The sequence below is a fragment of the Haemorhous mexicanus genome, chromosome 12, assembly GCF_027477595.1.
Source record: "Haemorhous mexicanus isolate bHaeMex1 chromosome 12, bHaeMex1.pri, whole genome shotgun sequence".
Taxonomy (NCBI): Eukaryota; Metazoa; Chordata; class Aves; order Passeriformes; family Fringillidae; genus Haemorhous; species Haemorhous mexicanus.
In genome coordinates this window covers 14636494-14661706 of record NC_082352.1, presented here as the reverse complement: position 1 = coordinate 14661706, position 25213 = coordinate 14636494, and the positions used below count along the sequence as shown (strand labels likewise).

At 41.8% G+C, this 25213-nt stretch overlaps 1 protein-coding gene across 1 annotated transcript in view; it reads right to left on the bottom strand.

Annotated features, from left to right (window-relative positions):
- NUP93 (nucleoporin 93) overlaps positions 1 to 25213 on the bottom strand; it is a 77125-nt gene that overhangs the window by 25923 nt on the left and 25989 nt on the right. The window contains exons 4-5 of the mRNA XM_059857191.1: positions 2855 to 2917; positions 1032 to 1160 (exon numbers count right to left, since the gene is read on the bottom strand). Of these exons, the coding sequence (XP_059713174.1) occupies positions 1032 to 1160; positions 2855 to 2917 (192 nt within the window). The remainder of the gene's footprint in view (positions 1 to 1031; positions 1161 to 2854; positions 2918 to 25213) is intronic.

The following is a 25213-nucleotide window of genomic DNA, read 5'->3' as shown; positions in this document are numbered from 1 at the left end:
GGCTTTTTTTATTTCAGTATACTTGCAGGTCATCCCAATGAACAAGTACTCATTTCCATGGGTGGAGAACATGACTATAAAAAATGTGTCTCTTTTTTCAGCCTGAAAGCACAGCAACTTGCATTCCCCCCCCCCCCCTCCCCAACCCCTCTCCTCTCAAGGTGAGCATTTTCATGGAGCACAGTGCAGCAGCAGTGATGTTACTTTGTGCTCCAAGGAATCACAGCTGCTGTCGGATGCTTTCAGCTCGCAGGAGCTGGGTTCCCATCACCCTGCAGGTAACTCTGCTTTGCTCTACTCATTTAACTGAAACATTTTATTTAAGAGAATAAACTGTGAACGTTTAAATTGTAACAGAAGATAAGGAATGTTTTAAGATGATAGTCAATATCTCTTTTGTTAAACATGGGGTCAGTCTTGCCCAAAGGATTTGGTCACTGCTGTATTAACCTGAACACTAGAGGTCTGAGCAGCACAAAATTCTAATCTGGTCTGCATGAGACAGCAAGATAAAAAGGAAAGCTTTTTTTTTTTGTTTATTCATTTGGTTTTGCCAAGAAACCTGAGAGACTTCATCAGCCTCCTAAGAAAAGCCATAAATCCAGGCTAGCACACAGTGATAAGGGGAAGAGACATTCTAAGACCTGTGTGTAAGCAAAATCGCACCTGAGAAACTCCCTGGTGTCACATCACAAGGGTTTCCTGAAGCCCCCAGTGTGTTTTCTGTCCCCTGGGTATAATGACCTAGAATGTGTTTGTGACTAACTTTCCAGCCAGCACATATGTTGCTCAAAACACAGCTTCAGCAATAGCAGCTCCACTGCCTGTACCCATCAGCCAATAAATAGAAACAATCACAAAGGTTTGATATTCTGCTAGACAATGCATTTTGCTAGTCAGAGTCATTCTAGAATTAAGCAGGGATTTTGTATTTCTCATTTTCACACAGTTGTAGTTGCAGAATATTTCAGAGGTGGTTTCAGCAGGGCTGGAATGCCAGCTGTGCACAGTATTTACTAAGACAGAGTTACCTCATTCTCCTGGGTGAAATCAAGAGCATCTTCCCCTGATGCAAGCAGAGAATGAAGAATCCTTTGTTTCACCTGTTCCCATTCAACCAGCATTGATTCTCGGTGATACTCCTCAGCCATGGCAAAAGTCTGTTGGTGAAGAAGAACAAGAGCTAAGGAACATACAGAAACACCCACCAGCCTACTTCTGCTATTAATAGACAGGCCCAAAAATGAAACAGAAAATAGCAACTACATTAATCAACCAGGTCAGAGCTAATGGTGTGCTGCATATTATTTTAACAGCCTTCCTGTTCAGGTACAATGGGATTCAGAAAGTAGGTGTACATGGAATTAAGACAACTCTCACATACCCCCAGTGGTAAAAGAAGGAAATTGTGTCTCTCCCATGGCACACCAGCACAGGAATCTGAGCAGGAGGAAAATCAGCAGGCTTCCTTCTTTAACTTGGCAGCATACATTCAATATCCAGGTTCATCAGTGATCTGTGTGGTTTGTTGAAACTTAACTTCTCTAATGACCACTAGCTTTTCACATCCCTGGAGACTACAAAGGCTGACTTGCTGCATTCCTAACAGAAATGTGTGATTATTGCCCATAATCATTTTCAGGTCTTTACCAGTGTGGTTTTTCTTTTAAACAGGAAATAGGATAAAATAAAAATTAAAATATTACGGGAAAATAAACCAGTGTCAAAGAATCAGGAAGTCTCATCAGGAACATAGCTTGGGAAAGCACACAGGAAAATCAAATCCCAAGAAATAAATAACCTTTACCTTTAAAATGGCTGACGTGCTACACTGTCTTCAGATCCAACTGGGGAACATATGGGAGGAAACAGCTTTTCCCTCAGTAAGGGAAATAGTCCCTTATTTTGTCAATAGCATTAGGATAGAGAGGATGCTTCACTACCTTTTCTGTTATTGTTGGGGTAAGACTAACAGCCTCAAGGATACCACCACAGGAAATAAGATACTCTCCACTAATTCTAAACAGAGAATAAGCTAAATTATGTCTTTTACTTCTTTCCTATTCACATAGCTCTGTGCTGCAATGTACTTAACTAAATGTCTTGGTTGGCTAAGTTTTTCATTTCATTGCAGTTCACTGTTAGGATATTGTCAATTAATGAGCAAAACATTCCTCAGAAGAAAGAATTTATAAGAGACAGTGACATTTGCCAAACATTTAATTACAGTGCAAGCATGCAACTAGAGCTTAAGATTTGTGTTTCTTTGTTGCATTATAAAATTCACTTTATACTTTCATGGAAGGATATAGGTTTTACCTGTACCTTCACTATAATCACAGGGTTTTAAATATGCTTCAATAGTTACAGATAATTTTATGTAATTAAAATAATTTATTGATGCTTATGTACTATTTCTTATAATTTGAAAGAAACAAAGGCTTTGTTCTAAACCTGATGACTCCAGGATACATGGAGAGAAACAATCATAACATGAGCGCTAGGAAGTATGGAATGACATTTCCAAGGAGTTACAAGACAAACAACAGGAAGCATTTTTCCATGCTGCATAATTCAATTGTGAAAATCACTGTCCCAGAACATGACAAAAAGCACAAATAGATTCAGAAATAGGATTAATGAATTTCTTATCAGTAAACAAGTTGCTGCTCATATGATCTTCAAAACAACTATTTGTTCAGAGGTGAAGACACAGGAGATGAAGAGGGGAAGACTAACTGCCTTTTTCTTACAGACTAAGTACTGATCCCTTTCAAGGGAAGGAAACTGGACTCTGCAAACCTCTCCTGTTTCTGTTTTTAGGCAAAAATGATGGTGCTTTCTTCCAACTTACCCTCCTCCTAGACTCTTCAATGGCAGACAGCAATGCATTATCTTTTTCATTCTTGAGGAATCCCTGTAGAAAAGGAGAAACAGAGCTTCAGCCAAAAAAATCAGCCTTGCACTAGCATCAGATACATATTGTAGTACTCAGCTCTTTCAGCTCTGAGAAGTGCTCAGAGCCCTCTCTGCAGTCCAGTCCCAAGAAGTTTAAAGGTCACTTTACTTCACCAAAGGTACAGTAAGATGCCCATCCAGAGCAATGTGAAAATGAAAATGCATTAATCCCCCCTTTTAATATGCATTAAATCCTAGTGAAATGTCCTGCTTCTATTCTCTTTTATCTCTCTGTCCCAGCACCTGCCTCCTCTTGCTCTCCATTTGAGGGAGCTAGGATGAAAGCTGGTAGGAGTGATAAGCCAAGATAAGATTGCTGAACTTAAGTATGCTGAAAAAAATAAAACAGGCTTTGACTTGGCAGCTTCAGGCAGAAGTGGAACTCTTGGAGGACCGATACAACTGTGAAAAAGAGCCTTAAAAATAGTCAGTTGAGGAAGGATGGAAATAACTAAACAGTTGGAAAGCATAGAGAGAAAGTTTACCACACAGCTTCTCTCCACGAATACAGCTGGAGTGAGTAAAAAAGGAGAAATGTATTTTTAATTCTCAGTATATGAGTAAATCTCAAGGAGGTCAGGTGTGTGTAAACAAACTGATTTAGATGAGCCGTTAGCTCCTTATCCCAAAGGTTACTTTTATGACCTATACTAGGAAATACAAAATGAAGTTTTAACTTTAAACAAGTAGATGTGGGGTAAAAAACTGCAGCACACAGAGAAAACAATCAGGATATGTTTATCACATTTTAACACGCATATCTTTATTTTGAATTTTCACTGTTACATCACCAATTAAATAAATCAAGCTGATTTGTATGCTCAGACTTCAACTTAATCATTATTCAGGTCATAAAAAAGAAAAAGAAGCTTTTGTATCCCTCTGAAGTAATCAGCTATAAATTATCAACTCCATTAAGTGCTAATATCTTAAAAGTCTGTATACTGACTCCACAGCTCTAAAACCAAAAGCTGCTAACAAACCCAGAGAGAGGGAACTCAGTGGACCATCCTTTATGATTTTATAAAGAGAAAACACAGTTGCAGCATTGTCCAACTGCATTTGTTAGGAATTAGGACAATTTTGTACCTTTTTGTCTCCCCATCTTCCTGCAAAGAATTCCTGCAGTGATACACAGAGATTTGGGCTTTTGGAAAAAACATATTTATGGTAGGTCTTAGAAACTGCCCTGCAGCAGTAATATATACAACCACAAGTATCACAGAGTGATACTTAGCTCTGGGAGGTGAGGAGCAATGGAAATCTTCCCCATCTGAAGCAATCTTGCAGGACACGGTTGCATTGGTGTGCTGTTTGCTTCCACCTCCCCAGCACCAGCATGCGAAATAAAGGGCATTACACCCTCTCCTTCTGAAATATGTAGAACAAGCATTTGAGGTACATGGGACAGGCTATGACCCCCTTCAGCTGGAAATAAGAAGGTGACCCCTTTCTGTATGCCAGAGAAAGAACAAGCCACCATCCTCCAAGGGACGTGCGGTGCAGCTCCCCAGGAACAGCCCTGAATCACACACGGACGGGAGCGGTCACCGCCAGCCAGCCTATTCTTCATTTCACCAGCCAACAGGTCCTGCTTTATTTTTAGACAATGCCCACAGAGAAATCACAGCTACAACCTGAAAAAAAGGAAGCTAAATCCAGATCCTTGCACACGTCTGGGGACCAACTATTACAGCAGCTGTCACTGACAAGGGTTGCCGCAGTCACCTAACTGGGCCAAGACCCAGCCTCAGCTCTGTGCAGGAGAAGGGTGGAGATGTGCCTTGCAAGGCTTGTCCCTGCCTGCACGGGTAGAAGGACTTTGGGAGGACGACAAATTTTCTGGGTTCCTTTTTTTTTTTTATTTCACCACCTTCAACCTAAAATGGAGAAAAATTATCTGGAATTAAAACAAGCAATGCTTCTAGACCTTCAGAGCACACACCAATACATGAACAGAAAAGACAGACCCGTTTCTGATGGTAGAGATCTGATGCTGCAAAGAACAGTGTATTAGCTGTATTCTAACAACACTGCTAATTTTACAGGCAAAACCAGCCCACTGTCTCCAAGATGCAGACCTACAGTTACCTGGATGTGATGGAGGGTGTGAGCTTGCAGAGGGCCAGGATGCCTGGATCCCTGCTTGCTCTGAGAGCACTGGACTCCTGAAAATCCCAAGAGATACAAGTCCTACCTTTCCTACCCCTGGTCTTCCCCTCTTTCCTTTCAGGGACGTGTGCACTAACAGGTACCTGCCTAGAAATGTACACAGCAATGATGGTAATCAACAGGGTAATTTAGGATGTGCTTGAACTTCCCTTGATGTCAGTAAATCCAGGCTGAGTATCTTAATGAAACCGCCCAGCTCCCAGAGAGTTCTACAAGGTTCGTTTAAGGGATCACATTACACCAAATGCCAATTAGAGGATGATAATTGTCTTTTTCAATCTCAAAAACTACTTCTCTAGCAAAATAAAATCCTAACATATTCCAAATAACATCTGTAATGCCTCACTAAGGAGAAATACGTTTTAAAAAGGTTGCCCTATGTCTTGTGCTAAACATTATGACTCTAGCATGACAATTTCAGCTTCAATTAAGTACAGGCTAATTGTTAAACCTCAGAAGAGGGAGTTTCAGTAACTGATGCTGGAGCTCCTGTTACTGCTTGTGAGAGCTGCTTCTACTTACTTAGGCCAAGTAAGAGCTCCTGGGGGTGTCACTCCTGGCTTTGGTGGCCAGAATTTCACTCGTTAATAAAGTGAGGTGCGTCTGGCTGGCTGCTGGATTCCCTGCATTTAGCGCATTGCCACCTAGTGGTGCACTACACTTCGATCACCGGACAGGATTTCACGGATATACATAAATGCACACAAATGAACCTCTGCTGCATGAAAAAGCAGAGCCCCGGAACAAGGACAGGCAGAAAGATGGCAGAGATGCACTTTACATCAGAGAACTTTTGTCCTCAAAAATCCCAGGTCACTTGAAGGGATCACGTATCTCTTAAGAAGGCTGGGCTGTGAACAGTGCTGGTTGTGCTCACCAGTTACATGTGCCCTAAAAGCTTTCTGCAATCCCAAAGGCAAGGCTTGACTTTGCCACGAACGCTGGCAGATGTAACGAGGATACAGAGGTGCAGCGATCAGCACGCACAGGGAGTGCATGGCCCACAAAGCAGGAGCTGCCCTCTCAGGGGAGATGCTGCTGATTGTACAACGAGTAACACTGCTTCATATTCAGCTTCCAAAGAGAAAAGTGGGAGGAGAACAGAGATTATTGTTAGGAGACAAAAGGCTATTTCACAGAGGCAGATGGCAAAGATAGGAACAGCCAACACGAGCATTGCTGTAATCTGCGAGGTGAAAACCTCACCTTGCAGCTTCCCCTGCACAAGCTCTGCCAGCGCAGGGATCCCAGTGTACCCTGGATTTTGCTTGAAAATGAAAATCTTACTTCCCTGAGGCAGGTTTATGCAAAAAGCTCAGAGAGCCTTAATGTCATATCACTCTGCCCTCCTTTAGTGAGCAGCTTTTGATTTTCCTCTCTTTTACTGTCTGACTCCCACACATCCTTCCTGCATCTAGTTTGGAAGGGAAGCAGCATAACTCTTCTCCATCACCAGTTCTTTGCACCACTCACTGCTGAATGTTTCCCACACACCATTTGTACAATATCCGATGCGATGGTGTTTGCAAAACAGGGACACAGGCATGGAAACACACCCACTCTCACACCTTCAGGTTCCCGCTTCTCGCTTAGTCCCGCTTACACTTACATGTCTACTGACTCTCAGCATCTTCCCTAAGCACATTTCAATCCTCCTGGATCCCTTACACCTTGAACTTCAGCCTGATCTGACAGTCTCCCCTTTTTGCTGAAATCCAGCCTCACTCTGCTTCACTCGATGATGGTTTGTAGAAGTGGCCCCACAGTGGAAGGGCAGGACAGGAGCCCTGGCAGCCTGTGCTTGCTCCACTACTACCTCTTATCTCAGACAGCCATAGCCTGACACAGGCTGGTTTGACAGCAACCAGCACCTGCCTTGCTCCAGCCTGAATTCCAGCAAGAGTGTGTTCCAGTAGTTCATTATCAGTACAAAAGGGCACACGTGCACACACCGATGGTCTCTTTTTGACAGGAGAATGAAAGTCTCTTCCATTCACTGCAGTAAATGAGATTAGTAAACTCTCCTGGCTGAGAGAAGTCTCTTAATTACTTTCATCAGCCAGGCCATACTTTTAATACTTGATCTTAGTAGTCAAGCTGTCAAGAGAAAGTGAACGTTGCCAAATAGTGTATTGAGGCTTTGGATGTTGACAGCAATGGGTACTTTTCCACTGGCACAGAAAGAAAGAAGAAAATGAAATGAACAATCTGGGACCATTTCAAGTCAATTGCTCTTTGATTAAAATATTTCCAAGCGCTAGATTTCCAGTAGATCCAGTGAATCCAGCAGGGACAGTTAAGAAAAATCACTCTGGCAAATCCAGGTGAAGCACCTGAATTTATTATTTCTACTAGTGATTCTAAGAAACAATTTGCTAAATACAATTCTACTGAAAACATGGATACATCTGAGTCTGCTCCTGAGGCGGCATACCCTGGGACAACCCTCCTGGCCATGTTCTCTCTGGAAACAGAAAACGAAGCAAAACTACCTGTCACTTTTTAAGTCTAAATTATTGTTTGTGCTGACACAAGCATCAGTGTTTGCTGGCTGGCTTTAGATAGGCCAAAGGGTGAAGAGTCATGGCCAACTACTGTATTCCTGAGTATGGAGACACACCAGTGTAGCACGGGCAGTATTTCAGTCTATTCACTCTTCCTTTGTATGTGTGACACCACCATGTGGAATACAATATGGAAGCTTCCATAGGTCTCCCATTATTTGTTTTTCAGAAAGCATCAGTTTTTTTGGACTACAGCCACGCAGATAAGCAGCTTCACTACATACTTTGGCCTGTGCAATACTGTGCCCTTCAAAGCAGCAAGGCAGATGCCCAAAGATCAGCTACCAAGCACAACGAGCCAAGAGCATTTATGAAATTGGCTTCCTCCTTGGAGAGCTTCAGATGGCAAAACTGCTATAGGGCCAAAACAGACTGAGGGCAGAGAAAAAGATAACCCAAGGAAGGGTGATTCACCAGTCAGTATCACTTCAAAGCTGCATGAGAGGCAAGGAGTGCACCACTGAACACAGACCAAAAGGTCCACTGGAAAGGACGGTCTGACGAGTCTCACCCCACGGCTCTATACATTGTTCAATTTAAGGATTTAGCAATACAAAATTTCCCTAGCCTAAGACAGCTGCACTTGTCAAACTAAAACATACATTCAATTCAACTTCCTTACCATCATGTTTTGAGTGGGAAATCCTGCAACATTTCTAATTCCCTGTTGACTGAACAGAAGAAGCAGGGAAAAACCAGAAGGCTTTAGAGTTTGATAAGACCTAAGAGCCGGTTGTTGCATCAGAGACTTTCAAAGCAACAGACATGTTGAAGCTGAAAAGAGAAAAGCATGTAGCAATAGCTAGAACACAAAATTGTGTTAATACAGCCAAACACCAGGCTTGGGGAAGATCTGCTGCTCTGCCACCTGCCTTCACAGGGGTCAAATCACATCCCCCCGTGCACTGTGACTGTGTTGTAGCCAATACTCATGCTCAGTTGGTTTGAGAGTCAAGCTAGGAGAGTTCTTCCCCACCCTGCAAGCCAATAGCATTTGAGTGGCAGTAAGTCATTAAAATATACAAAGCCTGGCTTCATCTCTGCTTCCTTGCGTGACTAGTAGCAATTTTAAAGATTACTTCAGGGTTTTTAAAGCAGCTTCCTGCTCCAGCAAAATCAAATTTTGCAGAGCTGCAATACTGTCTTCCTTTCATGCTGGAGAAAGCAGCAACCTGGGCCTCACCCCAGCAGCAGCAGGAGTCGATGCAGGCCAGGCTGGAGCCCACGTGCAAGAGGGGCAGCTCCACTTGCCCACAAGGCTCTCCCTGGGGCTGTGTGCACCATGGAAGATGCACAGAACAGCCTTTCCCAGAGACAAGCACTGGGGCAGGAACGGGCCTCCCCGACCTCGTCATCAGCACACGCTGATGCAGTGACCAGGTTTGAACACAGTCTTTAATCCGTGTTACAGAGTGAGCATTAAGCAAATATTTACAAAGAGCTCTCTGCTGCTGGTTAGTGCCTGCAATGCAAAGATCTAGCACTCTTTTCTGTATTATTTTACCGGTTTAGACTGTTTGATCTGTGAAACTCATGCAGTTTTCACAGTATTCTTAAAACAGTATCCAGGAACATTGGATTTTGCTATGTTGGATAAATATCATTATTTCTTCTAGCCATGACAGGAGAAACTCAAACTGCTGAAAGAAGCATTCCTTGGGAAAATCACGGATCAGCTCTAACATAAGCAGGGGCAGATGGTGCATGCTCTTTGACTCTTGCTGGGCCTGTTTGAATCTGGCAAGTGAAGACTGGAAATGTGTTCCTCAGACATATAGGCTTGAAAGGAAGAAATACAAACACCTCCTAGTGCTCACTTCAGCCAGGACACCAGCCACTAAGCGTGGAAAGCTTATACCAAACCATCAGTTAATACCAAACCATCCCCAGCACCAAGAGGCGCCACGACATCCCACACCCAACTGCAGCTGTCCAAAACACATCTGCAGCATGTGGCCAGCAAGGAGAGCGCAGGAATCTGCAGTGAATAGAAGCAAAATTTACCATGAAACATACAGGAAGCACAGCTTTATTATACTGGAAATGTCTAGAAAAATACCACTGCTCAGATTTCCTGCAGGAATATTGTGCCAGGCACTCAGCAGCCAAAGTCGAACTCTCTGCTTTGTGGCACTGCTTGTTCCATGTATAAATGGAGATCATCACTGCTGGCAAGAAACATGACTCTGCTTAATTTTAGTTTCTTCTAATTCAACACAGGATGCTCAGTGAGTTCATGCACTATAAGATTTCAGTATTTCATTTAAAACTGTACTTACACATGGCTTAACTCCTGACATAACATGAAAACTCATTGCAGCATTCCTGTGTACTTCAGATTTTTTTTAAATATTTCAGAGACATTTCCAAGATTTAACAAATCCAAGTGCAATTAAAATGAGTGAAGTAGGACACAAGTTTTAAAAAACACCACAATACATCAACCATTGCAATATATATAATTTACATCCTGCTTACACAGCATAGCTAATTATTAAAATATTAGTAATTATCCATACTATTTGTTCTGTCTTTCCCCTCCATCACAGTGAAACCAACAGAACTTCAATTACACAATTTAGTTTCTCATTCTGAGACTCTAAAAATTGTTGCCCTGTCATGTTGGGCTGCACAGTGCATGGGAATGCTGTAGGTTTTTTTCAAAGTCACAAAGACTTTAATGGCATAAGACTAAGATAATACATTTCTTAATCCACAATCTTGTAGCAAAGTCGATTAGAATGAAGTTCTCTTTCACATAAAATCACCAGCCTCCACTGCACAGATCATTTTTGACAGCAATTGTTAATGCAACACAAAAGTAGTGTAAACAACAGTGCTACTTTCTTCAGTGATCCTGTCTTTCTCCCCAGGCATAGACTCATTTTCCTTCTCCCTATGATATAACTGGGAGTGGTTCAACAAGGATCCCAGGTCCTATCAAGGCACAAAGCACCAAGGAGATCTGTGCAATAACAAAACAGAAAGTCTACAACAGTCCCAACCTGCTGAGAGGTCATGCAAAGAACAGGAGGAGTAACAATGAAAAAAAAAATCTAGAACTAGAAAGATATCACCATCTTTACATTCCTGAATATTTTTATCAGGAATATAAACATTTTTGTGTTTTATTAATTGAATAAACATAAAAATGGAAAACTAGAAAGAAGGTAGCAAGACTCTTGCCAGCCAACTGTGGCAAGAGGAGACATTACTCTAGAGGGAGCTTGTTCAGCTGGTACATTACACCTGAAAACACCTCAGATGGTGTTTCTGTATGTCTTAAGACAAAGAAACCAAAATGCCACAGACAATTAAACACAGCGCTATCTCACCTGGAATTACAACTTCTTCAGTGAGGGAATCTCTCCACACAGATCAGGCCAGCAGGAGCAGTAGCAGGACTCACAGAAAGCCCATCTCCTGTGGCCCTGGCATCAGCACAGAGTGAACAGACCACACAGTCTTCAACTTGAGCTCATTCATCAAGTTTCCAAATATATGGCTACCTGTTTTTCTTGACATTTTTGAATGCAGAGGGATGACCTTAGTGTGGGGCTTTGCTCAGTGCTATGGTGAGTGGCTACAGCCTCTCCCCTGCGCTATACAAGTCCTCGCATTATGATCCTGAATAAAAAATACAAGCCTACAAAAATCACAAATGCATCAAGAGATCCACAATCAAAACTCTAGGCTTTGCCTCTTTTTTGGAACTGAAGTAAATTAAATTATGAGATAATTCCAGCGGGCTCGAGATCCACAATGCAAGCCCACAGTAAAAAGATTGATAGCATGGAAACGAAGACAAGTTCTGATCATCCACTACAATAAGCCGTTATACCCGCCTCTCCGGTATCATGTTTTTAAGGGAATACTGTGAAAAAACAGATTTAAATGATTTAATACCTTCATCGCACAGTCTTATCTAAGGCTGTAATGCAATACCTCTTGCTGGAAACATGCTTGCATCAGGCAGGACGCCCTCAAATCAAGGCATCGAAACCAATTTCACTGATGACGCCATTTTCTTATTTCTTTCGCTGCCATTTTAGCATCGTGGTTACTCCACATTTCCTTGAGAAGTAGCTGTGCATTCTCCCTGCTCTAAGAGGAAACCATGCTCGAATAACACGGTGACAAATGAAACCTGTAGGCTGAATTTCTGCCCATGTCACGTCCCAGCATGGCAGGGGCAGGGAGGAAGCACAGTTGCCACTGCAGACCACACCTCAATTCTCTGTACCGAGAGCTGGCGAGGAGTCTCCTAAGAAGGTGCAAGCTGAGAAAGCAGCCACTGGAAATCCACGGGCACCACACGAGAAATTTATACAACTGAGGAAAGAGGAGTGTCCGGCTCAGTATCTCTCTGAACCCCACAGAAAACACTGGCTAGTAAGGGAGTAGTTTGAAAAGAGAAGCAAAAGGCATAAAGGAGGCACACAGACAAGCTTGCAGTGTCTGCTGTTGGACTAATTGTATATTAGCATTAACATACAGGCAACCACAAAAACCCACTTAACCTGGCAGCAGAAAATTAATTTCTCAGTATCACATCCAAAAGCCAAACAGTCACCCCAATCAATCAGTAAAGTATTCCTTGTCCCAAAATGACATTTCTGATGGATCACCAGCAAGAGGGGCAAATTATTAAACAATCCTGCTACTCATTAACACCCAGGCTCTTCTAATTCACTTCTAAAAATTTTATTGCAGTCCTCCAGTTCCCCCCATCCCTTGCCCCTTGCTAAGTAAGTGCTTTATCCTTCTGCTGGTCTGACTGGGAATGAGTAACCTTGCTGTTTGTGAGAAACAGGGATGCTCTCAGGATTTTTTGAAAACCAAAACATGATTGATAGTTCCACATCTCTTCCTTCACTATTTCAATGAATTGAAACAGTTAAATGTCTTCAAGTTACTCTGAAACTGCAGGTAAAAAAACAGTAATGAAAAAATCGGTTCTCTTTACCTCCTCTGGATTCAAGTAGTGAGCCTGGCAGCACTGAGTCTGACACTGTCCCTGTTCTCAGGCTGACTCAAGCAGAAAGATTTCGGCTGCTGTGCCCCCATCCCACAGCTGAAAGCCTGCATACTGCCTCCCTGAACATTCCTGAGGAGCATGAGTTATCTTTCTGCTCCATGAAAAGAAAAGCCAAGCAGCATCTTTCAGCCTCCATCTGCATTTCAGAGCGAGGCAGGCAGCGAATGCTCATTGCCTCAAAGGGACAACGCCTGCTTCAGACATCAAAACCCTGTCAGCACTGGAAATGCGACAACCAAGTTACACCAGGATGCACATCCTGAAACAGCAGAGGTGGCTTACCCCAGTGCTGTACCCCCACAAAAGGGGTTCCTATAACATTTCTACTGCAGTTTGAAGTCTCTCAGAAAAACCCATACAGGAAAAGAAAACCTTTCAGAAGTTAAATTTACTTTATTTCACTGATAGTGGCTCACACAACAAAGAGACAAGATTACATTCACTGTAGTGTGAAGAATGTAGGCTTATTTTTTTTTTTTTAATACCCACTGCAATGTCAAGAAAATGTACAAATTTGAAGTTCAGCCCTCTTAAATAACATGAGATGATGTGGCAAAATCATCCACCTGAGTTAAAAAAAAATAAGCCCAAGTTAGCTACCCCATTTTTCCTCAGTATTTGTAAATAAATCATAGCTATTCTGTTCGCCTAATAGCTATTTTCAACATAACACCTTATCCCCTAGGATAAATATAAATATTTTACTGACAGTGAAAGCAAGCAATTTGGAGTTCATACATGTCACAGTATCTTTAAATCCTCAACTTAAACATGCCATGGTCTTTAGAAATGGTTTTTCTTTACTACATTACCGATACATTGCACAAAGTTAATTATTTAAATTACATATGAATTATTAATTACAGATCATTAAACTAAGAAACAGAAGCCTGGAATATGCCTGTTATAATTATACAACTTATATTTTAAAATGTTAGACATTAAAGGGCTCAGAGAGAAAAGCATACACTCAAATTCTTTGCTGCAATAAATATATTAGAATAAACACTTTATCATTTCTCAGATTATTTCTCCTATTGGGTAATAAACCTAAGGTTTAAACTTTCCAGACTTGGGGCATGAGGCCGGTGTGCTGAGGATACACCACAGACAATAGGTTTCCATTTTTCTCCTCTGGCTGTACTCCACCCTGGCTAAGGAACTGTCTAGCAGTGCATGCCTTTATTTGCGCCTTGCATTAACAAGGCACACAAGCTTTTGGACTTTAATGTAAATTAAATGTCAAGTGCAGATGCTGCCAACAGATATCATGGAAAACCCTGCTATAAGAGACCTATCGCTAATTATTCGTTACAGTGGCTCAGTCATTTTTTCATACATTAATTTATGGAGCTTAGTTGAAGTCTGTCTCCCACCCACTTCAAACAAAGGAAAATAATTTGCCACACTGTACTAACTGCACGGATAACTGAGCCGTCTCGCATATGGGGTCAGTGGGGATGGGATGGTTTCTTCCATGTTTTTACACAGGCAAATCACACATTTAATTATCTTTTACTTGATTTTTTGCTGAGCTGCTTTTGTGGAAAGACCCCCCCTTTGCACAGGTAATCTGGTTGGAGAGAGGCAACTTTTTGGCCATGCTATGCCACTGTTCCATGTCTTCCCTCTGAGCATTTCTCAGTTGATAAAAGGAAGAGTGCTGAACATGGCACTCAGGCACCTTAATATTTGGGGAGGGAGCCCCAAAGAAGGCAAGTCACTCTACTGCAAGAGCCCAGGTGCCATCCCAGCACAGTATGTTTAATAAAACTGCTTCCTTCCATATACAAAAATAGAACTGAATGAAAAGAGAAAAATCAACCCACCCTGTACTTTTGTCCCCATACCAAAGCCAGGCAGAAATCCTGGTTGCATGCAGCCTCTAAGTCCCCAGATCTGGGAGTATTAAATGAGCTGCCACCCACCCAGCTAGTCACGGCCACCACACTTATATAAATGTTAATTCCCCGACTGCTTCCCTTTACTATGACTTTACTGGATTAACCCTTTTCGTAATGTATCCTATTCACTTGAAAGAGAGGTGGGACCTAGGCTACAAACTCCAGTTGACTAAGCAAATATGCTTTACCACCTCATTTAAGAAATTAACAAAAAAGAAGCAAATCTCCACATATCTTCGTATGCTTTGAAAGAACAGAAATATTTTCTCTCTTATTTTTGTCTCACACTTGAAATCCTTACTTCAAATTAAGATTAAAGAAAGTTTAACGTGTCTTCTAAATAAATCATAAGTGTATCTGTAAGAACAGGGGAAACAGAATGGACCAACATCTCTGCATCACAATGAAAAGCAGGAGAAAAAAAAAAATCATAATCACGTAGCATCTTTATTTTTTGTTTAAAATACTTCCATAGACTTTTCATAGCCTAGGGAAGAGAAAACAGGAATAAAGGCATTCAGAAAGTTATGCTACTGTATTTCGGCTTAAATGAAAAGCAAAGTCAGCAATGTCAAGAGGGTCTTTAAAAGGCAACACAAATGAAATCCAAAGCAGACGCTGGACTGCCCCACCCAACAGCTGCTCTAGCCAAGAACATTGGAAGGTAAAGGCATAGACCTTCCCATTTCTTTTCTGTGAGCAAAGGACCTTTTCTCCAAAACTACCCACCTGCTCTCTTTCATTACTCACTTACAAATTAAAACAACCTGCAGCAACAATACAAAGAAAAACCGCCATAAAAACACCTGAAGGAAAACTCTCTCTTATCAAAGCAAGCTTTTTACCCTCATTTTATAGATTTTAAAAGACAGACATTCCTACCTGTAGATCTCAGTACTGAGGAGTTACAAACCTGTTAATGCTGGCTGTTAACTGCCACACTTCAGCTGCCTGGTATTTAGGCTTACACAGCTCTATCTATCTCTATTAATGTTCAAGTATTTTCATCTTAAAATATATATATATATATATAAATCAAACCTGCAAGTCCTGAAATGGCTGAGACAGTCAAGAGTCCAGCAAGACAATAAGAAAGCAGCTGCTTTCCACGGCTGAACACCACTGCCTGTAAAGCATCTATATATTTTTTTTCCAGTGGTGCTTTATTCAAATTCTAGGAAAAGCATCAGTCTGAAACCAGTAACTGATGGGAGTAACAGTTTATAGGTTACAGAAGGATATTTTATTGTTAACGGACTGTACCATGTAGGAATTAGGAGGGGGTGAGGCGGCAGGCAGGCAAGAGGAGAGAGATGCTACTATTTTTTTTCCCCGAGCCGCTGCAATTACCCTGATGTGAATTTTTGATGACTTCCGACATATTGCATGGTTAATAATCGTTTCAGCTGTCATGTTTGGTTAATGTGGAAAATGCATTTGCTGCATTGTGATGCAGCACTCCAGCCACAGATTGTAACAACAGTTGTGAAGCTATTCCCTTAACTGAGCTGCATGAATTTGCACATACCATGAGGCTGAAATAAACGGTAGTTTGATTTTTATACAGCAACTGAAAGCTTCTGCCATTTTAGACCTGCAGAGCTGTTGGTACAACTTGTACAGGCAGATAATTTTACTGCATATTAATTGCTGTCAATGCTCTTTAAAGGGGAGCTTTGATTCTCCATTGTTTTGCTGTGTTTGGTTATTTAGCAGTTAAAAGACTGAGATACTATTTATGTTAAAGATCGAACATTTTTGTAGCTTTACACAGGTTATTTAATTGTAAGCATATATACATCAATGAAACTGTCAGCACTACAGAAATGCAGCCTTGTTATTCATAAAGGCTCAACCTACTTCTTCCTCCATATGATATTTAAGAGTGTGTATATATATAACCTTGTCTTACAAATGATTGCACATGAGGTGTGAAAATAAAATGATTGCACGTAAGGGGTGAAAATATGCTGCTTAGAATAAAATAAAGAGAATTTTATTTGCAAAAGTACCACTTTACCTACACTTTAAGCATCAAACGGAAAAGTATAAGGTTACATAAATACTCGCGTGTGCCTTTCACTGTCACCAAGAGAAAAACAATGCTGCAAGCAATCATGTAATTACAAGAGGAGATGTAAAACAGCAGAGATGAAACCATGCTAAGAGCCAGTCACCCGATGATTAAAGTCAGGCCAGTGTATTCCAGCAGTCAGGTGATGGTGCCATCATTACAGTGCAGAAAGCCACAGAAAAATCGAGAAACAGACCACCCCCATCTTCAAGAAAAAAATTAGAAACACCAAAGAAATAAAGAATGCACTTGCTAATATGCCAAACGTACAACCATGAAAAAGCATTTCACAGAATGTGTGTGCAACACTATCGGGAAGTTACTGTCACAGGTCCCAAGTGCACATTTAACCCACGGTGCCAACCCAGCTCCAGTCTGCAAACTGCTGGTGACGCTCCTATATTAAAAGTTCATTCTTTTTAAATTCCAGAACAACAGCCCTGCTGCCACATCACTTCATTTCACAGTTCAGTAATTCTGCTCACAAATGCACATCTTCAATTTGCAAACACACACATGCAAAAAAATCCAGACTCTGTATGTCTACGTTTTAACGATGAACAAAAAGCTATCAGGAGAGTGTTTTACTGTGCATGAACACCTGACATACCTATAGAATCACCACCAATTCATTCTTTCCACTTCTGTTTAAGTTAAAACAACATTGCAATGTGTATGTTAGAAATGAAATATCAGAAAATATGGTGCAGGACATTTTATATGTAAAAACAGGAGTCTCTGAATTAACATTGTACTCTCTGGTTTGGGAGCAATTCCCGTTAACAGGGTTATGCCTGCAGAAGGTGCTCTGTGGCTCAGGCTCACCTACCCCAAAGGCATCATTGCACCTTGCACAATTCAGAGTTTTGCAGGTGGCAGAGTGATGTCTTACAGTGTGTTTTGGCTTTGAAATGAATAAACTTTATCTTAAAGGTAATTTTCATCAAGTGACCGCAAGGAGCAATCCCTCCCTGCTTGTGACCAAATCAGCACTGAATATCTGAATCCTCCTACCAGGCATTTCATGAGTGGAGAAGACAGGTCCGAATTCAACATTCTTAGAGGAAAACTGCAGTCACTTGTATTGCAGGGAAAATTATTGATCACAACCAGCTACACCCCATAGTGCAGACAAAGTCCCTTTGGGGAGAGGAAGGTTAATACGTTTCAGGGATAATTGAACTCTGGCATTTCTCCTGCATTTCTGAGCATCCATGTCTGGCATCTTTGCTGCCACTGGGCTTGCTTCAGTAACTTGCCACTCACCTCACACACACCGCTCTGGTTTTGATGGCTTCTCCCCCTACTTACCTCTAGTCTGCATAGCCCGCTAGTGGTGCAGGGACACAAGCACCAAGGATACACAGAGCTTTTGCTTCCTAGCCAAACTCTGAAACAGGTAAAGGTACCTGGAGGGACAGTCGACTCTTTAGGACAGACAGCAGCCTCCCAGGGATTTCAGCAGCACAATCATCCATCTGGAGCTGCTAGCCACAACTTTAAAGATGCTGCTTTTCTCAAGAGACATTCTCTGTTATCTTCTGGCGATACAATGCTACTGCAGAAGCTCCTTGCAACTGCAGATCTATGCATTACAATCAGCACAATTATATATCTGTACTTTGTTTTACATACTGCATTACCAGGGAAAGCCTTCCCGGTGTAGCTCAGCACAGCACTGTCTCCTATTACCTATGGATTTCTTAAAGCAACAGCTTTGAAGGATGTGAACAGAAACTGCCCACCCCAAATGGCTGTTAGTGTAAACAACTGTGAGTGCTAACCCAGCTAAGATGTCGGAGCTGCTATCTGTTTCACTGGCAATCAATTTAGTGGAGCGTTCAGTCAGCTCACGCATCAATCACTTCTGCACTCTGATGTGACTGTGGGAGGAGAAGAAGGAAAACTACTGTTCAGGGCTACTGGGCCCCAGCTAAGGAAAACTGCAAAAGTCTTCCTTCTGAGTAGAAAGCATCATATCTCTAAGAGAATGACAATGCAGAGAGAACATAGAAGCCGTTGGAGTAAGAATATCCTTCTCTGGGTCACGATCATTCCCTCACTCTATCTCTGGGTGTTCACAATGACCTCCTGTCTTGCTAGGTAAAGCTTCATCTCTGGAGTGAAGGAGATTCTTTGATCACAACTACCAAAAAATCAAAAGATGCAATCACCCTTACCTTAAAAAAAAAAATCAAAAACACAAACAAAAGCACCAACAAACCCTAAAACATGGTAGCCCGCAATCAATGATACCATCTCCTTTTCCTTCAGTCTTGCACTGGACAGGGATAAGGTGGAGAAGAGGCCCAGCATCTCTGGATCTACTCCTGTATTAGTGCTGCTTTGAAGCTCTACAGTTTCAATGTCTGCCACTGCCGGTGAGCATTAGCCAGCAAAATTGAGAGATGTTGCTGGCAGTGAGTTGTAAGAGTGATGGGTAGCTCCTTCCCAAAATTTCTTCTCTGCTTAATCCAGCACTGTAGCAGCAGCAGCAAATACTGCACTGTCATACTGGCTCTGGAGAAAGCCTTAAAGCATTAGCTGGTCCTCTCTGCAAGACCAGCAGGGTGATGATCCAGCATTAATGACAGGCGAGGTCTCTCTCCTCTGTCTTCAGCTCTGCACACTCATCCTACCCCTTCAGAGGGACGCAGAAAGAACAGCCAGAGAGTTAAGGAGTCCAATCCAAGCAGATTGTGGTGAAGAAAAGAGGAAGAAAACCCAGGCTAACATTTCAACATCAATACAGTTATGCTCACACACAAGCACAGCAGAGCAAAAAGTCAGGCTGAGTGGGCTAACTTACAGGGACTAAGACAAATGAGCCACCCAGAGTCAAAACAAAAAGTAGAACAGCGAAGTGACCAGCTCCAGTAACATCCAGTATCATCATTACAGGAGCCATCCACCTTCAGGGGAAAAACCACCAACGCACTCACTGGGAGTTGCTGGCTTGTTATAGAGCTCAAAGGACACCTGAGTTTCAACACAGCTTTAGAACTAAATTTCTACCAAACAAGAGGCAGGATGTAAAGGCAGAGAGCAGGAAACACCCCTCAGAGAACTGATTGAGGACCAGGCAGATACAGGGGGAAGTGAAACAAATCGGGTAAAATTAGAAGAGCGCTGGTCCCGAGCAGGGGGAGAGGTGGGGGGAGCCCAGCCAAGCAGAGAGGATTAGCACCAACACTGGCAGTGCTGTTACTGCCATCCACACCCCTATTAGTGGTATCATTTGTCCGGATGAATGGGGAACTTGCACTCAATTCGGCAATTTGACAGGGTGTCTCTGAACTACCTCACGTCCATATTTATCCAAGAGGCAAGTGCAGGAACCAGTTTTAATTAGAGCCTGTTTGACAAAGAACCGAGGGTATTACCCATGCTCTCACCATCAAGCGATAATTGAGATGTAATCGTTTAAACAAAGAGCAACAAGTGTCCATTTACCCAAAGCCATTGTTAAATATCCACTAGGAGATTATTTTCAAAATTATAATGTGCCATGAATATGCAAACCACTTTCCATCTTTAGCACTGAAAAGAATAATCACCTTTAAAAAAAACTCACACCACCAAAAACCACAACTGAAAGCCAAACAGCTATTTTGCAGCAGAATTTGAGGAGTGTTTTAAACATGCCAATGCTAATTTAAAAGGAGGGGGGAGAGAAGTGATGGCTCTGCTTTGGGGCCATTAAACCCTGTCTGGAAAGCCCTCTTTTGAACAGCATTAGCCTGCTCTAAGTCTGTAATTATGAGGAGAATGTGTTAATTTTTAATTCAGATTGCTAACCCCTTTTTTATGTACAAACCCTGCATGTCAATCCTTCTTGCAGATGACTGTAAGCACCGACATGACCAAATTCAACCCTCGGTGGTAAAAGCACGCTCTCCCTGGGAGGTTTGGCACCCTGCTTTGGAAAGCAACTCAACCTCGTAGTGAAATAGCTCTTTTATAAAACTGTCACCTCAGCATCGTGGCAAGCAAATCCTCTCGACCCACAGCCTATTAAACCAGAACCATATGGCCACGGATATTCACACCTTCATTTCAGCATTCTTCTGTCTGGCTACTGAAATTCTAACACAGCTTCACAGGAAGCTGAATTCCCACGTCCCTCACATTCCTAAACACAGGGAAGCACAGGATGAGGAAGTTAACCTAGCACTGCCTAGAGGCCCACACCAAGTTAATAGCTGTCAAACACTAAGCCCATCTTTCATCTCTTCTGACTCCTACTGATGCCAGCAAACCACGAAGGAACCTGACTTAAGAGCATGCTTTGACACAGTCCAGCAATGAATTATTAACTCCAGCAGAAGCCGCAAAGCGTCAGCTCGGAGCAAACGAGCTTTCTATGATTAACAAGAACGCAATTATCAATGCTCCTGCTTCTCACAAAATGTCTCCAAATTCCCCATTACAAAGTCCAAAAGACACCACACAGAAATGCACATCCACATGCATGAAAGCAGAAACCATTCTATGCTTTTACCGTTTTTTCTTCAGGGTTATACTATCAGCTGTGAGTGGTCTGAGAGACAGCAATTATACATGGACTTGCAACACTAATAGAAGAGTCATATATGCAGAACCAAGTCCATATTTTTAATTTCCACAGCAATTCAATCCACCTTGGACTGGATAAAACACAGTCACAGAAACTTGCCTTCCGATTCAGAACCATCCTTGGCCCTGTTACACCCCACAGCACAAGCCGTTTGCAGTCCAGGGCCTGACTGGGCACATAGAAGCAGCTGTGGCTCCCGGCCTGCTCACCAACAGTAGAAGATGAAGATGGATACATTCATCCCTTATGATGATGAATGCAACACAAAAGGGCAGCTCAGCCTCCTTCTGAAACGCATGGGCCCACTCTGCCAGCTGGGTGTAAGATATGGGCCTCCAGCAGCATTCCCACATTCAGGAAGAACAACTCACTCAATTCTCTGCCAGAGAGACAGCTCCCCATATTAAAACACAAGGTGCCAAGAGGCAACAAACACTAGTGATGGACCTAAAAAGACCTGCTGAATCCCAAAATGCAAAAGATGTTCGCTTGGAATGGGGTGCCATGCCATTCTGAAATTAGTAGAGAAAAGCCAGGATGAAGACAATATTTTAGGTTTTTTTTAGATGAGAAGCTAAATTTATGCTTTTCCTTTAATTACAACTACTAGCTCTTAAGAAAGTGGCACTAGAACTGCTGGCCATCATGGAAAATGAACACCCACAAGCACACAGGTAAAGTGAACAACAGCAGTTGTATCGCTGCTTTGTAAAACCATCCTTGCATTTCTCATAGTGAAAGTACAACTGAAATCAGTATTGGCATCTCAGCGGGCTTAATTAGAAGTCAGGTCTACTCTATGCTGGTCTTTATACTGTGCTCATTACATTAATATCCAAGGGCCTTCCAGTCCTGCATTAAGTGACATGACTAACATCTGTCACTGTTGTTTGTTCTCTTCTCCATTTCCTGGAGGAGTGGAAACACAGTGTTCAAGCAGATCACAGAATACCCAGAGACTGGGAAGGGAGATTCCTTCAGCCCTGGCTCACAGAGAGCATGGCCATATCTGCCTGGTTTATGGTTTTATATCAGTCATTAGCAGAATGATTAAGCAGCTATACATATTAAAACCACCAGGTCTCCTCCCAGCAGCACTTCCATGCAGGATTGACATGACTGGAGGACAAACAAAAATCTGTCCTTTGTGGACCAAATTAAGTCATTTGGAGTTTCATCATGTCATTTCTCTGCCTGAACCTCCTTGCCTTGTCATCTTACGTTAGATAATGCTGAGGATACAACTTCCAGCAGAGCAAACAAAAGCGTCCATCTGTTGAATTTGTCTTAAAGGGACAACAAAGGTATGAACAGCTTATCCTACCCTTAAATCCCTTACAAAAAACAGATCTTAAAAGCTAGAGAGGTTTCACCTGGCTATCAAAATTAGAAGACAGTAATTATTACTTTTGTACTCACATGCCTTTCACCTTTCACAATGATTATCCGTCTATATATCTCTATCCTTCTGATGCTGAAAAGTACTTATGTCACCATTTCTTCCGAGTTATAACCCAGTAATTCTTTGCAAAGACATTGTGAGGACACTAAGATAGCTAGAGAATGGGAAGAGCTAGAAGGAAAAGAAATGTGAGGGATTGAATCTTAGACTCAAGATGAAGGATTGGCAATGCTATATGTCATAAGGTCAGCTAGATGGAGTTGGGCAGATGCTTCTAGTAAAAGCAAATGCCTAGAGAAAAGGTCAAACTCAACAATATAAACTTGGTAGAGACTGGGAAACAATGGGCTGCAGCGGACGACGTTCACTACCACCTTCTCCTCATTTGTCCATCCAAACCTTCAAAACTGAAGGTAACAGAAGCCCACTGGAACTGAGTCACCAGCTGTTAGATCAGAAGAAAAGCAAGGACTCATTCCAGGCGAGTGAGGGGAATGCACAGAGCTTTCATTTAATGCAATGTGCATAGCCATACAAAATGGGGATTAGTCTTTCACAAAAAAAAAACAACCTTTTCAAGTGTATAGATAAAGAGACTCTCAGGAAGGGACAGAGGCTGACTCAGAAAACTATTAAAAGGACAAAGTGACTTTCAAATAGAGGTCACTAGTTCAAACATGAACTAGATCAGTAGTGGCCAAGACTAAAGCATCCAAAGACTGATTAGTGGTGTAAACAAAAATGTCTTGTTAATCTTCCTTGAGCTCCTGCTACACAGGAACCCATACTACAAGATCCATGCAGAAAGCAATGCAGAATTTACTTTTTGTTCAGCCCCAGAGGAACAGTCAGAGCTCAGGTGGGTACCCACAAAGTGCCTGTCCCTAGTCAGTGCAGGAGTGAGACAGGCACTGCTCCATTTGCTTAAAATGGCTAAGTTATTCATTCTGGTTATGATACTCTACCACAGTGGGCTTACATGTTTGTTGGTGGATACATATTATCAGATATTGCACTGAACAACACCCACATAGCAGCTATAAACAAGCATTAAGATCACACTGCAGGTTTCCGGTACTATTTTGTCAAGAGAATTTTCCTGTGAAAATACTTTGCTGATTCACTAATGTCATACAGCTTATATATTCATGAAAAACAGACCACCGAATGTCATTTATCTTTTCCCCCAACATGGCTTAGAAGAGGCTCCAGCTATCCCTAGAGATCTTGCAGCACTGCAGACTCAGTGCTATATTATGAGAAGCCTTACTGCAGAACATCCTTCCAGAGGACACCCAAAGAGGACAGACAGGATTCCAAAACATGCATTTCAGTAATGAAAAGCAGTAAACACACAATGTTTACCACTCAGGAGGTACATCCAGTAATGCAGCTGCTTTAACTTTGGTCATCAAGCACAACTTGGGTGTCTCCCATCTACCTTCACAGGAAATCATAGGTCTAACACCACACCATGCTGCAAAACAGACATCCAGTGAAGCATTATCCTCCTCACTACTACTGGGCACTGTAACTGAGGTTGCGGGGGGAGCTGTGTCAAGCCACTGTATTTACAGGTAGGATTGTGTCAAATCATTCTTCACCTACTATTAAGCAAACACTTCCTTATGGAACTGCAGTTTAAGTAGCACAGTCATCATTACATACATCAATGCATACTTTTATATAAAAATATCTGTTGCTACTCAATTATGATATAGCATATTATTCATGTACTATTACTGAACTAGGATCCTGCAAATAATATTAATTCCTGTGTCTATTTATTGGAAGCAAGAACATGCTAGAGGCAAAGATATTGAAGACTTGATTTCCTTTTTAAAGAAAACTTTTATTAATGTTTATTCCAAAAAAGATCCTCCAGCTGCTAAAGTTTAATACCACCCAAAATGCATTTTCCCTAGGGTCCTCCATTATCAGCAAAGGCCTTTCTTGCAAGATGAATCTTTCAAGAGATTTTCTTTGCTATCCAATTTGGGAGACTTAGGCATTCAAGGAATGCAAGCAAATCCTGCCCCTTCCAGGCCTTCTGGGGCACCTATTAATTTAACCTCCTGTAGAGAGGGAATTTATCATCTCTTCCTATTGCTAGTATCTAAAAAAGTAGAACAGAACAACTTAAATTGCCATTGCAATTATTTAAAGTCTATAGATAGTTGTTACCACAGTGTTAATTAAATTGCTATATGGTAATGTCCTTTCTTTTCTACCTTTTAAAGCTGAACTCTGAATAAGTCAGGTAAGCTGGGACCATGCCATGTAAGAGTCCATGGAAAGTGAGTACAAATGATTAGACATTTTATTGTACTCCACACAAAGATGAGCTGAAAATCTGAAGTAGCTTGTTATGTTCTCTCTTTCCCACTTGGTATGAAAAAGAAGAGACTAATTTCCAAACTGCTTCATCATCTGTCACCCAAACTCAAAATTTTTTAAAAATCACCATGAAATTTCACAGACTGACCACAGTAATTGAATGAATATGAATTGCATAGGGAAAAAAA